This window comes from Pseudopodoces humilis, chromosome 9 (genome assembly GCF_049639895.1).
Source record: "Pseudopodoces humilis isolate 2021_Gansu_Grassland_sample_001 chromosome 9, ASM4963989v1, whole genome shotgun sequence".
Classification (NCBI taxonomy): domain Eukaryota; kingdom Metazoa; phylum Chordata; class Aves; order Passeriformes; family Paridae; genus Pseudopodoces; species Pseudopodoces humilis.
In genome coordinates, this window is record NC_142208.1 from 2,078,770 (window position 1) to 2,094,533 (window position 15,764).

General features: G+C 54.7%; 1 protein-coding gene across 1 annotated transcript in view; it reads right to left on the reverse strand.

Moving 5' to 3' along the window:
- The window catches only part of UNC5B (unc-5 netrin receptor B), a 53,908-nt gene extending 39,046 nt beyond the window's left edge, over positions 1-14,862 (reverse strand). Inside the window, exon 1 of the mRNA XM_005530524.3 lies at positions 14,730-14,862. Within this exon, the coding sequence (XP_005530581.2) occupies positions 14,730-14,820 (91 nt within the window). The 5' untranslated portion in view covers positions 14,821-14,862. The remainder of the gene's footprint in view (positions 1-14,729) is intronic.
- Positions 14,863-15,764: the final 902 nt, after the last annotated feature.

The following is a 15,764-nucleotide window of genomic DNA, read 5'->3' on the forward strand; positions in this document are numbered from 1 at the left end:
TGTTTTTGACGCCTTAGCCCCCCTCCCACGTGGATGGGAAGCTTGTGGCACGAGCAAGGAGCAACCACACAGCTGCTTTTGCAAGTTCCTATTCCAGCACCTCAGGCTCAGCCCTCCAAGCACACCCCAGGCTCCAGACCACCCCCCATCCCTAGGGCTGATTGTAACTTTTTTTGTTGCTTTATGCTGCACTTCTTGAAATGGATTTCTCAGTCTCTTCTGAGCCGAGCTCCTTCAGGATCCTCCTCCATGGGGAGCTCCGTTTATCTCAGTTCTCTGGGCCTGAAGAAAACTCTAAAGCTCGTTAGGATCTTGTTTCTCCTGTTTATTAGGATGTTATAACAAAACTTGGCAGGTCTCCCCCAGACCTTTTTGCACAAGTTCAACTCACCATGGAATGGCTCACTTCGGCTTGATAAGCACAAATTGGCTTTGAACCACACAGTTCTTTATACTTATTCTTGCTTAATTAACGATAGACACGTAAATTATTTTTCTTAATGACCCAACACCTGTGTGCTGGGCTGTGGCATTCTCTATCCAATCACCTACTATTACTCAAAAACCTCTAGAGGAAGAAGATGAAGAAGAAAGAAGAAGAAAAGAGACAACACCTTAAACCCTCCATCTTGTCTTCTGCTCTCTAAACTAGCTCATACTCTAAACTTTAACTTTTTCACCCAGCGACTTAAGAAAACTCTCCAGTCTACACACACTTTAGCTTTTCTATTTAACTTTAACAGTTGTTTTCACGGTGTTATATGAAATTCAGTGTTTTCTTGGACGTCAGAGCCAGGTATCAGAGACAAGGGCACACTCTGTGCCTCAGACTCCCAACACTGGTGACCCAAAAACCAGCAGCCCCTACAGAGGTTGGAGGCCACCACCCTCCCCAAAGGTGGCCACAGACATGGTCCAACCACAGCTGGGCACCAGCATCGTCCAGCCCAAGCCATTCCTTCCTCCCTCCTTCCCTCCCTTCCAGGCTGGTTTTCCAGGCAAAACAAGGATGGGAATTACTCAGGCAGCATGTGACATGACCACCAGAAGGAGGGCATTGCATTACTGGAGCTAAAACCAGATCCTGCTTTCTATTGTCTATTCTTTTGTAGTGATGGGAAGAAAAAGCTGCTGCTCTGTAATCAGGCCTCTTCTGGCTGCTTCCCTGCTTTTAGGGCCAACCAGGATAATGCAACGTTGCTTTCATGTGGCAAGAGAAGCTTACAAACAACACTATTACACTGCTACGCCGCCGAAATTAAAGCCCTGCTCCGAGCCTCAGCCCCTCCCACAGGCAGCCTGCTTTGCCTCCGACTCAATTTCTTCTCCCAAAGTCTGGGAAAGTACAGGGAAAGGGGCTGAATCTGGTCCTGAATAAGGGCTTGTGGAATTCGGTGTCTCCCCAAACGATGTCCATTACCTATTTCTGAAAAGAAAAGCAATTCCTTCCAGCTGTTGCTGAGGTGCTCTCGGCAAACGCTCGTTCCTTGTCTGACAGCAGAGCAGCTCCAGATCACGATTCACCCCGAAAGCAAATGCAAGTCTTCTCTTCACTGATGCACCTTCACAGCTTTATTGTACTTTTTGGTCCAAAGTGATTGAGATTTACCCCCCTTCCCGCACCCCGTAACAATTCAGATTCTGAGCTCACCCATACACATCGAACCTAAAACCTCCAGAGTGGATTCACTCAGCCAGAAATGATCTCAGCTGTGAAACATCACAAGGGGCAGTCACTTTCTCAGCAGTCTCAAAATAGAGGTTGCTTTTCTTTTCTTTTCTTTTTTTTTCTTTTTTTTTTTCTTTTTTTTTTTTAAATTAAAAGAGATGCCATCCCTCTGCATTATCTGGAATAAACATCCTGGTGCTGGAAGAAAGCTCACTTCAGCTTTCCTAGCTCCGCGTTCTCATTTCCACCAGCTCCCTGAGAACCTCTTCCTGGTTTTCCAAGCCTTCTCCTGAGCTGCATTAAGAGCCTGTCTCTGCAAATAAAGTGTTTCACAACCCAGGGGACCCTGCAATAGGACAAGGACTCCTTTCACCACCCAGGTGACCTCCCTCAGGTTCAGCTCCCCTTGGATTAAAGCTTCTCCTGGGCAGCTCAGGGACAAACCAGTGAGGCGAGAGCCAGGTTTATTGTGGCACTGCCCAAGGGACAAACACCAGCCAGATCAAACCCTGGGGACACCCTGAGCACCTGCAGGAGCAGCAGAAACCCTCTCAGCAGAAGATGCTCTTCCCCCTGCCATCCCTCCCCCTTGGTGCTCCAATTTCGGAGGGGCCAGGAACTGCTGCTCCCCAAAAACACGGAAAGCCAAAGATGTAGGATAATCCTGGTCCCTCAGGATTATCCAAACTCCTCCAACCTTCAGACCCCGTGGTTGACATCAATGCCCCACATCCAACACACCAAGTGATTTCTTCCAGAGCGAGAAGGAAGTGCCTCTCCCCGCTGCCCCAGGAGTGGGATGCTCTTCTCCCTCCTGCTTCCCCTTCCATCCCAAACAGGTCACCCACCAACAAGAGCCTTCTGCCATGCCCTGAGAGCAGCCTTCAGCACTTCCCTCACCTTGCCTAAGGTTTTTTCCCAGCATTTTCCTCCATCCTTCACTTATTTCCAGGTGCCCCATCTCTGCTGGTGCACCGTGCTCCCCTGAGCAGCAGAGCAAAGCCTGCTTTCCTACGGATCTGCTGCTCCAAATACTCCATCCCACGTGGCATTCGTGTGTTCCCCAATAGTAGGTGGCAAGTGTTATGCTGTTGATGTTTTGGGGTTTTTGGTTTTGGTTTTGGTTTTTTTTTAGTGGGATATTAATAGATCCCTCTCACCGGCCGACCAGCCTAGATAAAAACTTTATTGCTAATTTCCTAATCAGGCAGGCGCTTAATTACGAGACATCTACTTCTGAGTCAGAGGGAGGGAGATGCAGACATACAAACAGCACAACAGCTAGGGGGGGGGGGAGAAAAAAAAAAAAAGTCTGGATTTTAATTTTTTTTTTAAGGAAATGAAGCTAAAAAAAGAACCCTCATCCCCACCCCCCTCCCCCCAAACAAACAAACAAGCAACGAAAAGAAACGAAAAATCCAGGAAGCCCAAAGATAAATCCGTGGGGATTTTTGGTGCTTTAGGCACAGGAGCTCCTCTTGGGGCAGGGGACAAGGTGGTCCAGAGGGGCTGGATCCCAGGGGGGTCACGGCAGTGCCTCCCTCCCCCCGTGTCCCACATACAGCACAGTCCCCACGGGCTGAGAGCAGATGGTTTCCAAGCTGACAGGTTGCAAACAGCTCCGTGGAGCCAGCCTGGGAATCAGATATTGTCTCCATGCCTTTAGTTTAGGGAACAAAAGATGTCTCCCAGCTAAGAGAAGTTTGCTGGGAGAGACCTCGGCGCTTCTCCTGCTTTTGGGGTTCTTTTTAAAAGCACTTTCACGCAGCTCAGGTCGCTCAGGTCTGATGCCTGCACAGCTCCACAAGCTGCCTGCACATAACTTTTTCCACTTTTCCCTCTGACTTTCCTCTCTGTAGCTGGAAAGAAACAACAAGGAGAGCCGTGGTGCAGGGCACAGCAGCCTTGCTTTTCCAGCGAGCTGCAGGCACTCCCTTTCTGGCAAAAATTTCTTCTTTCGACTTCCTATCAAACTTGCAAACGCCATGAACTCAGGACAACCCAGAGAAGCCTCTTCCCAGCACCCCTGTTGTTTATTTAGAGGAATCCCAAGGGAACAGCCCTGGATCCCAGCCCTAAACACACAGGACAGCAGAGTGCCAGGCAAGGGACCCAAATCACCTTTTAGGGAGGGTTTATTTCACAAAATCATCCTTCAGCAGGCCACGCTGGATCCCCACACACACACCTACCGGGATGCAAAGCCCGGCCAAAGCGCAGGATTCCGGCTCCTTTGGCTTCCCTGCTGGCTTGAGCTCTGCAACTCGACCCTCGGCGAAACATATGGTTTGCATTCTCCCCCCTAAACTTTCCACAGACTCCTTCCCCCGCCTCCCCGTGGCACACAAACCCCAGCCCTTCTTCTCTGGGAGCCAGGAATGGTGCGGGCAGCCCTTCCCATGCCTCTCCAAGGGAAGGAGAGGAGGCTGCAGTAAAACCCCGCTAAGTGGGCTTTGCTGTTTCGTGCAGGGGTGGTTAACAACCCGGCTGGATCTGCTGCGTCCCCTCCCAGCCAGGCCATAAATACTGAGGGAAACAGAGCCACCGTGTCATGGTGATGTGGAGATGGAAAAGAGGGGGAGCAGCACAACCAGAACTCGCTCTGCAAGGGAAGTTTTTCCTCCCCCAGCCAGCCCGGGACCACTGGGGTCCCACATCCAACCTCCTCCCTCTGCAAAAGCCAGGAACAGCATCCTTTAGGATGCAGGAATGGCAAACGGGTCCAGCAGTGCTCAGAGGATGTTCAGGGTTAAGCAGCAACTTCACCTCCTCTTTTCCCCTCCCTGCGTGCAAAAATCATCTTTTCTTTTCCCGTTAGGCAGCTCTCATCTAATTTTCTGCTTCATCCACCAGCCAGGCTTTTCCCCCTCAAAATGACTGTGGCAGCCTGAGCCGGTCTTTGTTCAGCCCAGAAGCCTGATCCAGCAGGAAGTGGATTCTTATGGAGCATTACTCTGCCTTACCAAAAAATCCAGGCATCCCCTTCTCCCAGCCCATGGGGCTGGGTGGAGTTAAAAATCCACCAGGGCTCTCCAACTCCCTTCTTCCTCCCAGTGTCCTCAAAGCACCGCACTGGAGAGGAGCTCTGCGGAGCCTGGGAGGGCTGTGGGATGGATGGATGGATGGATGGATGGATGGATGGATGGATGGATGGATGGATGGATGGATGGACGGAAGGATGCCCCTGGCCAAAACAGTGGTGGCTGTGATGGAAACCAGAAGCCCTGTGGTCTGTGAGCCCAGCTGCCTTCCCAAGGCATGCCGAGCATTGCTGGCGCGCCTGCGTGTCCCACAGCAGCCTCCCGAGGCCAAAAAAATAAACCCCAAATCCTCTGAATCGCTGTATTTTCGGCAGCCCAGGACCAGCGAGCCCGACAGCTTCTTGGAGCCGAGCACGGCGCGGATTCCTCTCAGCAGGTATTAAAAACCACACTTCCAAAATGGGGAAAAAAAAAAAAAAAAGAAGAAAAGCCATCTATTCATCTATTTTTGACCCGTTCTGTGTTTAGGGTCGGTGTTACTCGAGGTTTTAGCCGAACAGAGGAGGCCCTGCAGTAACCTGTGGCTTGCCCTGGCTCCTTATCCCTCAGGATCCTTCCCCCTTGGGCTGTGACCCCATCGGCAAAGCCGGCGCGTGGGTTTTTCCATCCCCGGCAGGACCGGCCCCAACACGCCCCAGACTCCCGGGGTTTTGCTATAAACTACAAAGGAACCTGCCCAATTCGCCCCGGTTTGCATAACCAGTTTATCCCAAGCATTGGTTTTAAAAGCTCAGCTCTGGTTAGTCACTGCTCAGCCCGAGCAAAACCCAGCCCTCCTCCCGGCTTTTGGATCTTGCTTTTCCAGCTTTGGGCACAGCCAGCGTTTCTTTTTAAATCTTGGCCTATAAATTTTAGAAAGGTGAAATATGTGCCTTGATGCCTCGTTTCATCTATATATACACACATAAGTACGATACAGATTTTATGTATATCAGGGTATCCAAAGGATCCACAACCCAGGACAGGGATTAGCCACGAATCCCTAAGTCCTGAAATCCAAACCTAGTCATTCACCAGTAGCAAACCATTAAGCACATGATGGAAATGAAAAAAAAAAAGAAAAGAAAAAGAAAGAGGGAACGAAAAGGGGGAGGAAAACAGTTTTATAGCCCTTGGCAGCCCACACCCCACTTCATCACACTCAGGATCCCAGTCACCCGAACAGCTCCACGGCCAAATCCCCTCTCCTGTAACAAATCCCGTTAGCGCCGACGCCGGAGCGCGGAAGGAGGCATTTGCAAGGCTCTGACTGCAGAAAAGCAGCCAAAACGATGCACGAGGGGAATCAGACATCCTGCAGGAAAACCTGCTTCCACCACTGAGTCAGCATCTCCTCCTGAAGACTGAGGGGAGGACAGGGCGAAGCGCAGGCCCGCGGGAGGCTCTGGGATGGACCTGGCAGGGGAGCCCCAAATGCCACCTCTTCTTCTTTCCAGCCCAGAGCGGCCCCAGCAGTGACAACGGGGGCCACGTCACCAGATGCTTCCTTCTCCCCAAGACACAGACTGATGGGACTCATGGGAAACCCCATGGAGCAGCGTAGGGATGCCACAGCCCCAGCGAGGAGCTGGGAGCACCGGGAACAGCTAAATCCCAGCCTAATTCGGATTTCCAGCAATGCTTGACCCACTCTGTGAAGATGCCCCCCAGCCAGGGCCCAGACAGCAGAAGAGACAGGACATTTTAGCTTCTCCAAGATAAGCTGGAAGAGAAAAAAAACCCTCCCACGAACCCCCGTCTCCAGCACAGCGACCCAGACCGCTGATTACTTTTAATTGCTGTGTAATTGGACTCTGGGAGCCATGCTTTCATTTTGAGCCTGTCTCTACATTTCACATCTGTCAAAGGAGGGGGAAAGAAAAACCTTCAAAAGTAATATTCCAGTGCAGGAACGCCGCAGCACCATCCAGCAGCTGCCAAAGCAGCGGTGGCAGCGGGGAGGCCAAGGCTGCACCCCCAGCCTGTTTGGGGTAAACAGGGGTGGAAGGAGGTGCTGGGATCCCACACCTGGGCAGCAGCAGTGGCCCCAGGCCAGACCACGGCAGACAGCAGGGCCACATTGCAGGATCCACCCTCATGACCAGCACTAATTACTACCTTTGCTCACCCTGCAAAAGCCCTCAGAGATGCCCCTCCAGGTGAGGGTGGGGACGCTTGCTCGGCTCCACGGATGAAAAGCAAGCAGCAGACTGCGTTTTTCGGTTGTTTTAAATAGCAACCACTCTCTGGCTGCTGGAAAACACCCTCCCTTCTGTTCTCCAAGCCAACCCAAACAGATGGAGCCAATAACGCAGCCGGGTGATGGCGTAGGATGGCGACGGCTCATGGCGGGGGGAGAGCAGCCCCTGCCCACGAGACCCCCTGAAGACGGCAGGGAGGCAGAGCCCGTGGAAGAGCTTCGGTTCATCCATCTCCATAAAACCTTCCAAAGTCCTGGTTATGAATCGTGAGAGTTAAAAAACACCTCCAGGATCACCGAGTCCGACCTTTGACCGAGCAGCACACCTTGCTGGCCCTGGGACTGTCCTCCATCCCGACTGCTCCCAGCCAGCAGTCAGGAGGAATTACAGCTTCCCAGACAGCACCAGACTCCACGGGAGGGTCAGCGAAACAAAGTCTTCACCTCGCTGCCTTCAGCCACTGCTGGGGATGTCCTCATGTGTGCCCCAAACCTCACAGCCTAGAAAGCACCGAGGACACTGCTGACAGCAGGCGTGTCCCTTCTCCCACTGAAATCTGTCCCGAGGAATTTCTGGGCTCCACAAGCTCCTGCTTAAGGAAAGCTCCCACGCTGTACAGCGCAACACAACCCTTTTAATAGCCTCCCGCCCCCGCAAGCCACCCCGCCGGGGAGCCTGGATTGGGCTGGAAACGTCCCGTGCCTCCATCCTGCTGCTGTCCCGGGAGCTTCAGGGACACCCAGGAGCCCAGCCCGAGGTGGGCAGCCCGAGCTGCTCCTGGTCTGAGCGGTGAAATGGGACCTGCAGAGGCCTTTGAATGCTGTCGATGTGGCGAGAAGGAGGCGAGCAGGGGTCACTTCCGTGCCAGCGGCAGCTCCCAGGGATGAGAGGCACTCCAGGAAAGGAAAAAACTCCCAAAGCAACAGCGGGACAACGTCTGGGTGCAGAGAACCTTGCTCTCACCCCAGCTGTGCCCTCACCCCCCATCATTTAAGAGCCACCACGTCTGTCTCCATAGAGCTCCAACAGGGAAGGGATGTCTGGCGGGGAGGAGCATCCTTCCAGGGAGGAGCACTCCCCATTCCCCAAAAACATTTTCGTGTTTTACCTGCACCTGGACAGCCTTCGGTTCAAAGCATCAAGCCGTGCTGAAACTCATCCCTAGGACAAGGCAGAGCACCCAAAAATGGTGTCACGTGCGGCAACATCAGTTCTGCATTTCTCCACCTCCATGGAGGTGCCCACATTCCACCCTATCCACCTGCACGGATCCCCAGCTGCTGCCCCCAGCACCGTCCCACCCATCTGCACTGGGATGTCCTGCTCGCTCTCCTCCTGCCGTGGCCACCCACTCGAGAGGCAGGCAGATGGATCTGACACGCATTAAACGGCTCAAAATGAGATTTTCCACGCTCTTTCAAAGGGAAACAATCCCTCAGCTCTCACACTTGTGAAGGAGGGGAGCAGTAAAGGTTATTCAAGGGGTCTTTATGGACCCCCCGGACGCGGGAGAGATGCCGGGATCTGACTTTCGTGTCTGGCTCCACCAGGGGCTTGTAGTGACTGACAGCCTGTGCTCACAGCCCTGGGCATTCCAGCTGGGAAGGGATCCCTTGTGGTACAAACCAGCCCCTTTCCCTCCTCCTTTGCTATTCCCATAAGATGTGGGAATTGGCTGGGCAGCTCTGTGTATTACAGACTTGGAGGGCCACAGGAGAGCCCCACAAAAGTGCTCCCCAAATCCACAGGGTCTTCTTCCTTTCCTGAAGGGACCTGCTTGCCTGGAGAAAGGGAGAGCCCAGACCTTGCATTCCAGGAGACAACAGCTCTGCTTACTTTTCTTCTTGTACAGCCAGGCATGTTATTACTCTTCAGTAATAATATAAGTAATAAGTGTCTCAACTCGTGCCCTTCATCTCCCAGGGTATAAAAAACGACAACAAACAACACAACACACCAGCACTGCCTTAAACTTACACAGCAAGCAAAGCCAAAGGGGGAAAACAACCCAAAAACATTTGATTTTTAAATGCTGGGGGACTGCATCAGCCACGTCCACCCAGACCAAGCTATGCATGGCAGACAGTGGGATCCTGATTTATATTTATTTCACTTGGATAAACACAAGTGCCATCGGTCACACTACAGTTTTGGGACTCCAGTGCCACTGCTATGTCTGCCATCCCCATGCTCATGCCCCTCGTGACTTCACAGCCATTCCCAAGGTTTGGGACCTGGAGATTCCTCCTCCCTGCGGGAAGGAATTAGCTGAGAAGGGGATGTTTCCCAGCACCTGAAGGAGTGAGAACCTGGCCATCAATCCCCAGTAGAGAGGGGCTGGAACAGGGGGAGAGAAGACACCGAGGCCCCCAGGGATGCTCCAGCCGGGCAGGCGAGGGAAGGGGCCCGGCACAGCCCGTGGAAAGGTGGGAAGCAGAGCTCACACACAAGGAATTTTTTGCCTCTCAGGCTGTAGGACACTCTGCATGAGCCTTGCTTTGCTTCCAGGCCTCTTCCCTTTCCCCCCCCTGAATTTCTCCACGGAGGAAGCCTGCAGAAACACGGGGAGCCAAACTCTGTTTGAGTCAAACTCCCAAACTCAGGGAGCTCTGTCCCTTGGGCAGACTTAGCCCAGGTACACCCCCAACACGACGAGTTTGGTTTAAAGCTCACAGCCTCAACACTCCCCGCTCACACCGCTCAGGGGAAGAGGCCCAGGCTCTTCATAAACCTAACCCAGCTCCATCACACCTGCGAGGGTCTGGGGGAGCCCTCTGGAACTGGGAACAGCCTCCCTAAGAGGGGGAGAAGCCACCCAAGGCAGGAGGGAGCGGAGGAGACCCGAGCAGGGCCGGGCTGTGGCAGGGAGGGACTCGCAGGAGATTAAAGGCAGAGTGCAGGACACGCTGGAGCAAGCCCCATGCTAAATAATTCCTGCTTCCCTTCCCTTTCCTCCTTTTCCAGCGTGGCTTCACCCAGCCTTTCCCAGCCTGGCTGGTGTTTGATCTCAGGGCTTGCTCTGCCTCTTCCCTCAGCAGAGGTGCTGAGCCCAATAAAAATAAGAAAATTAAAAAAAAAAAAAAAAACGGGGCTTGAGCCCCTTAAAAAAAAATAAATAAAATTTAAAAAAAAGCAAAGAGGAGAGGGGATGAAAAAAAAAAATAAAAATCCCCTAAAAATCTAAGCTCAGCAAACATGTGGCTGCTACCAGCCCAGCCCAGCGGTTTGGGATGGAGAATGGGCTCTGGAGGAGGAGGAGGAGAAGGAGGAGGAGGAAGAGGAGGAGAAGAAGGAGGAGGAAGAGGAGAAGAAGGTGGAGGAGGAGGAGGAGGCAGCTCTTCCCCTCGCTGAGGAGCAGGTCTGGGGCTGCCAGCCCAGCGCATTCCTGTGCTGTGAGTCAGGCCTCAGAAAAACCAGGAGGCTTCAAAAATAATACTCGGTACAGCCTTTTGGGATGCTTTGCTTGCCTTCTGGCTCTGCCTGGGCTCTTTGCCCCCCAACAGGAGCAGAACTGCTTTATCTCACAGCCCAGCTGGGACCCTCAGGAGCAGCATCACTCTCCGTGCAGGGAGCCCAGCGTGAGGCTGCGAGCAAACCCACACTCCAGAACTGCCTGGACGGAGGAAATCCAAGCCAAGCCTGCAGGGCTGCAGGGACAGGGAGCATTTAGGGAGTGTTAGGGAGGGTGCTGCATCCAGCGAGGGGCTCCTGGCTCCCACCGAGAGAGGGTGGGTGTGAAAGCAGCCATCAGAGCGGCTCTCCCGGCCTTTCCTGCCTCTCACAAGCCAAAGCCCTGCAATTCCCAGCCCTACAATCATACAGGATTTTCTCCAGCCTCGTGTGAGGAGAAACATCACCCAGAAGCTGCTGCTTCACTGCTCCTGGGACGCCACAAAGGCTCTGCTTGTCGGAGATGCAGCTCACACGAGGCTTCCTGAAGGTCCTGAGCTCTGGCAGAGCCAGGGAGGGATTACCCAACCCAGGATAATTCCCTTCAGCCCCAGGTGAACAGAAGGGAGTCACAGACTGCTTTGGGTTGGAAGGGACCTTACAGCTCATCTCATGCCACGGGCAGGGACACCTTCCACTGGAGCAGGAGCCAATCCAACCTGGCCTCGAGCACTTCCAGGAGGACTAAGGCTCCATGCCACCAGACAGGGATCCCTGCACAGAGCCCAGCATCCCAAGGGCCGGGGCCGTGTCAGCTCGGTGCCACCGTGCTCTGACTCACAGGCAGGGGTGGCTTGCACAATACAACTGATTACAGCAAATTGCAGCTCTGCAGATTATGGAAAACCAGAATTGGAGCCAGTGGGCCTTCAAATGCCATGGAGGAGCTGATGGCAGCCCAGGCATCCCTTGCACCCCTGTTAATGCCCCCTTCCCACGGTGACACGCATGGGTGGGATGGCAGGAGGGGGCAGAGGGAATGGGCTGATGATTTATTTCCCCCCACAACGCCCCCACCTTGCTCCAGAAAATGTTTTCACTGGCATTAGAGTGGCTAGAGCCGGGAAGATATAAATGAATAGGAAACAGCAGGAACCTGTGGCTTTATGGCACCAACATCTGCTGTAATGAACCCCTCAGACTCCACACAGCCCTCTGTGTCCTCACCTCACAACATTCCTGGCCTGGCACTGCCCAGCAAAGCCCAGCTCAGGGCTCTCCCAAAACCCCACAGGGCTGCCAGGATGATCCCGCTGGCCGCAAACACGTCGGGAGGGAGAAAGCCGTGGGGATGCCACTGCTAGAAATGGAAGGAGAACAGAGCTCCTCACAGCGTCTTGGCTCACTTCACTGACCCAAAATACAGACCTGGCTTCTAGATATTTTTCTATATATAATTCCTGTTCGACTAGGACAGGGCTGGAAAGGGAACCAGCACCAAAGGGACCCACGGGACCGTACAGGGATGAAGGACACAGCAGAACCCCCCCAAGCTCCTTACAGGGTCAGCTTCTGGTTTCCAAGCAGAGAAAATGCAAGCTGGATTTCCTCCCTGCCCCCCACAGCTGCCGTTTCCAAGCGGCTCTGCCCTCTCTAAAGTAGTGTTTTTCCATTTCTCTCCTCTTTTTGTTGTTGTTCCAGTGTTTCGCTCCGCTGCTACCACGCACAGAGAGCGCCCGCTTCCAAGAGAGAGAGAGAGGGCTCCACGACGGAGCTGAAGGAGACAAAAACAGCCCGTGGCAGCTCCTTCCACACACCCCTGTCCTCCAGCCTGCACTTCCAAAGGGCAGGATTTGACAGGCAACAGGTCTTGGAGCTTCTTTTCCCCGGCCATCTGCTCACGATGGCAGCAGCAGGCAGGCAGCCTCCTGCCACCCATGCAGCTGGGGGACAGCGGCGCTGCCATCCCCCCCTCCATCCCTCTGTCCCGGGGTCTCTTCCTGCTGGAGGCAGGGCAGCAGGGTGGAAGGCTGTTCCTTTGCCAGGATGGCAGCGTCACGCTGTCCGTAAACACCTTTGTCAGCCGAGTCCCCACCTCCAGCATCACCCTCCGGATTTCAGCCGCCCTCCTGCAGCCTCCGTGCAGCCCCGCGGGGAAAGACCCTCAAAGCGAGCTCCAAATCCTCCCACCCAGTTGTTTTCCCAGCCAGAGGAGCACACCCGGGAGCAGGATGAAGCCTGGAGAGCAGCCCCCCAGGCTCAGGGACACGCTGGGTTCCCCCAGCAGCGCTGCTGGGGATGGATGAGCGGACCAGACGCTTCCAGGGTTTCAAACCCCCATCCAAAACAAGCCCTCAACCCCCGCGCTGCAAAACCCGACACAAACAACACGTATATTCTTTGCTATTAAGAGAGAAAATTGTTTTCTGGGTGATGCCTCTCCCTAAAAACCAGGCAAGGACGGGGAAGGGAGTGGATGATCACCGGGGCTGAGCACCCATCTCGGCTCCTTCCTCTGCAGCGTCACATGCCACCTCTACACAAGGCTCCTGGAGAAACACTAATTACAGCTCTCCAGCTAAAAACTTTATTATACGCACACGTACCTACACCAGAGTGCCTTGAGAGAGCTCCCCAGACTCAAACTGAGCCAGGTGGGTCAGGTTTAACTTGTTTTTTTTCTTCTTCATTCCCTCCCTCCCTCCCAGTTTTATTCCAACCCCCTGCATGAACTTGGTGCACGCAAAAATAAGAGCCAGGCACGAACACAGCGATATCCCCCTCTCCAGCTCCCCTCAGCATCCAGGGAAAGCTTGGCCACGGCTAAACCCTAACCCACAGCAACCTGGCTAATCCAGCCTGGCTAATCCAGCCTGGCTAATCCAGCCTGGCTAATCCAGCCTTCCCAAAGCCCGGCATCCCACGCCGTGCCGAGCTGCCCATCCCTACGGCACCGCTCCCAGCCAAGCAGGACACCAGTTGCCAGCTCTCAAACCTCTCCCTTCCCACCGAGGAGGGAGAGTTTCTCCTGGCTGGAGGACGCTGCTGCAGCAACGTCCAGGCCCCTGGATAAGTCAATAGTGCCATTCCTGTTTCCCATTTGCCGAAGTACAGTGGATCTTTGTGTGGCGGAGGCGGAAAAAATATTAATCTAATTAGGCTCCCTCCCTAAAATTCCTCGTCACCTTAATTACGCTTCAGAAAAGAAGGCTTGGTTCATTTTCCTAGAAAATCAGCTTGTCAGGAGACGCTTTCAACTCCTTAACAAGACCGATCTGTGCTTCGTGACGCGTCCCCGAGGGGCTGCGGGGAGCGAGAGATCCCGAATTCCCGCCGGGATGACCTTGCCCAACACGGCTGTGGTCCCTCCCAGCCTCCAAAAACGCCATCAAACTTTACAGGGCTCCCCTCCTGAGCTCTACGCTCGAGCACATCGTTTTACACCCGGAGAATAAACACGGGCAGCTTTGCTTTGGCCACCGCCGGAGGATGACAAAGGACAAAGTCGCGAGGTGCTGAGGATGTCCGCGAGTTGTGGAGTGGGAATACACAGCGGGAAGGCTGAGTTTGACCGCAGGAGTCCTAACGAGAGAGGGCAGCAGGAGAGATGCGCCTCTGGTTCTTGTCTGTGGCAGGGATTACGAACGGAAGGGCTGGATTTAAGCGCATCTCAATCACAAGAATTGGGCTGAGCACAGGAAACTTTGAACAGCCGTAGGAAAAGACCACTGGGCTGCCCGGCCATCGATCGCTCAGCTTATAAAAACGCCAGTTTAATAGTAATAATTTAAGAAAAAAAAAAATTAAAAAAAAAAAAAATCCAGGCTGAATAGTTACTTATTTGACTCGCCGGGGAATCACAGCCGGAGCTACTACAAACAGGGCTGGGTTTGTTTTGCTTTTGCCAAGAAAAATAAATATATATATATGTATAAATACAGAGAGAGAGAAAAAAATATAAGGAAGCGGCACGGCCAGGCGAGCAGGGAGCGGCGCTGGCAGCCCGCATGCCCTGGAGCATCCCCCCCGGATCGGGGAGCGCTGCCAGCCCGTATCCCCGCGGAGCATCACCCCTGGAGCGGCGAGCGCTGCCAGCCCGAATCCCCCCGGAGCGGGGAGCGCTGCCAACCCGTATCCTCCCAGAGCATCCCCCCGGAGCGGGGAGCGCTGCCAGCCCCCACCCACCCAGAACATCATCCCCCCCGGACCGGAGCATCCCCCCGGCACGGAGGGCGCTGCCAGCCCGCATCCCCCGCGAGCATCATCCTCCCGGGAGCATTCCCCTCCGCCGCCAGCCCCTCAACCTTTACATTAAAAAAAAAACAAACAAAAACTAAAAAACCCCACCAACTCGGCGTCCCAAGGCCGGGCAGCTCACCCGCAGTGAACTTTTTCTGGGGGATGCTGCCCACCCCACAGCCCCCCCAAACTTGCGCGCACCCCCCTTACCTGCGGCGGCCAGCGCCCGGCGGAGCAGCAGCGCGGGGAGGAAGAAGGAGAGGAGGAGGAGGAGGAGGGAGAGGCGGCGGGGCGGCGCCATGCCGGCAGGGGGAGCGGCAGCGGCCCCGGGAGCGGAGCGCTGCCCGCCCGCCCCGCCACCCTGCCGGGCTGCCCGGCGCCGGGCGGGGCGGGCCGGGGCGGGCCCGGGGCGGGCTCTGCCGGGAGCCGAGCCCGGCCTCAGCCGCGCCCCGCCCGCCCCAGCGCGGGATGCGCCGGTCCAGCGCGGCCGGGAGCGGGCGCGCATCCCGCGGGATGCGGATCCAGCGGGAGGGATGCCCGCTCTGCAGCGGGGAGCGGCGGGCAGCAGGGGGAGCAGCGCCACGCGGTAGGAGCCGGGCCACCCCACACCTGCCTCACTCCCTCCCTCCCTCCCCGAAAACCACCTCGGAAATTCTTTAAGGCGTGAAAGCGGCGTCCTGCTGCATCGGGGGACGGGGTTGCGTTGGAAGGGACGGCGGGATTATCTCCTTCCGTGGGCAGCGACACCTTCCACCGGATCGGGATGCTCCAAGCCCCGTCCAACCCACCCTTGGACACTTCCAGGAATGGGGCGGCCACAGCTTCTCTGTGCCTCAGAGGGCTCACCACCCTCACGGGGAGCAATTTCTTCGTAATATCCCCATCTACCGCTGCCCTGTTTCAGTTTAAAGTCATTCTCCCTTGTCCTATCTCTTTTTTAAAGTCTCCATCTTTCTTGTACCCCTCCTCTCACCCCACGCCCCCCCCCACCCCCCCCAAAAAAAAAGAGCATTAAAATGCAGGCCACAGGATGCACCTGCAGGAGCATAAAAATAACAGATGCACACGCACACAAATGATAAAAGATAAAATCCACACAGCGAGGGAGGTACCCTGCAACTGCTTCTTGATACCTTGTGGCCTTTTGGTTTTAAAGGGGGCTAATAAAAAGGACAGAGAGCGACTTTTTACGGGGGCAGATAGCACAAGGACAGGGGGAATGGTTTTCAGCTGAAAGAGGAGAGA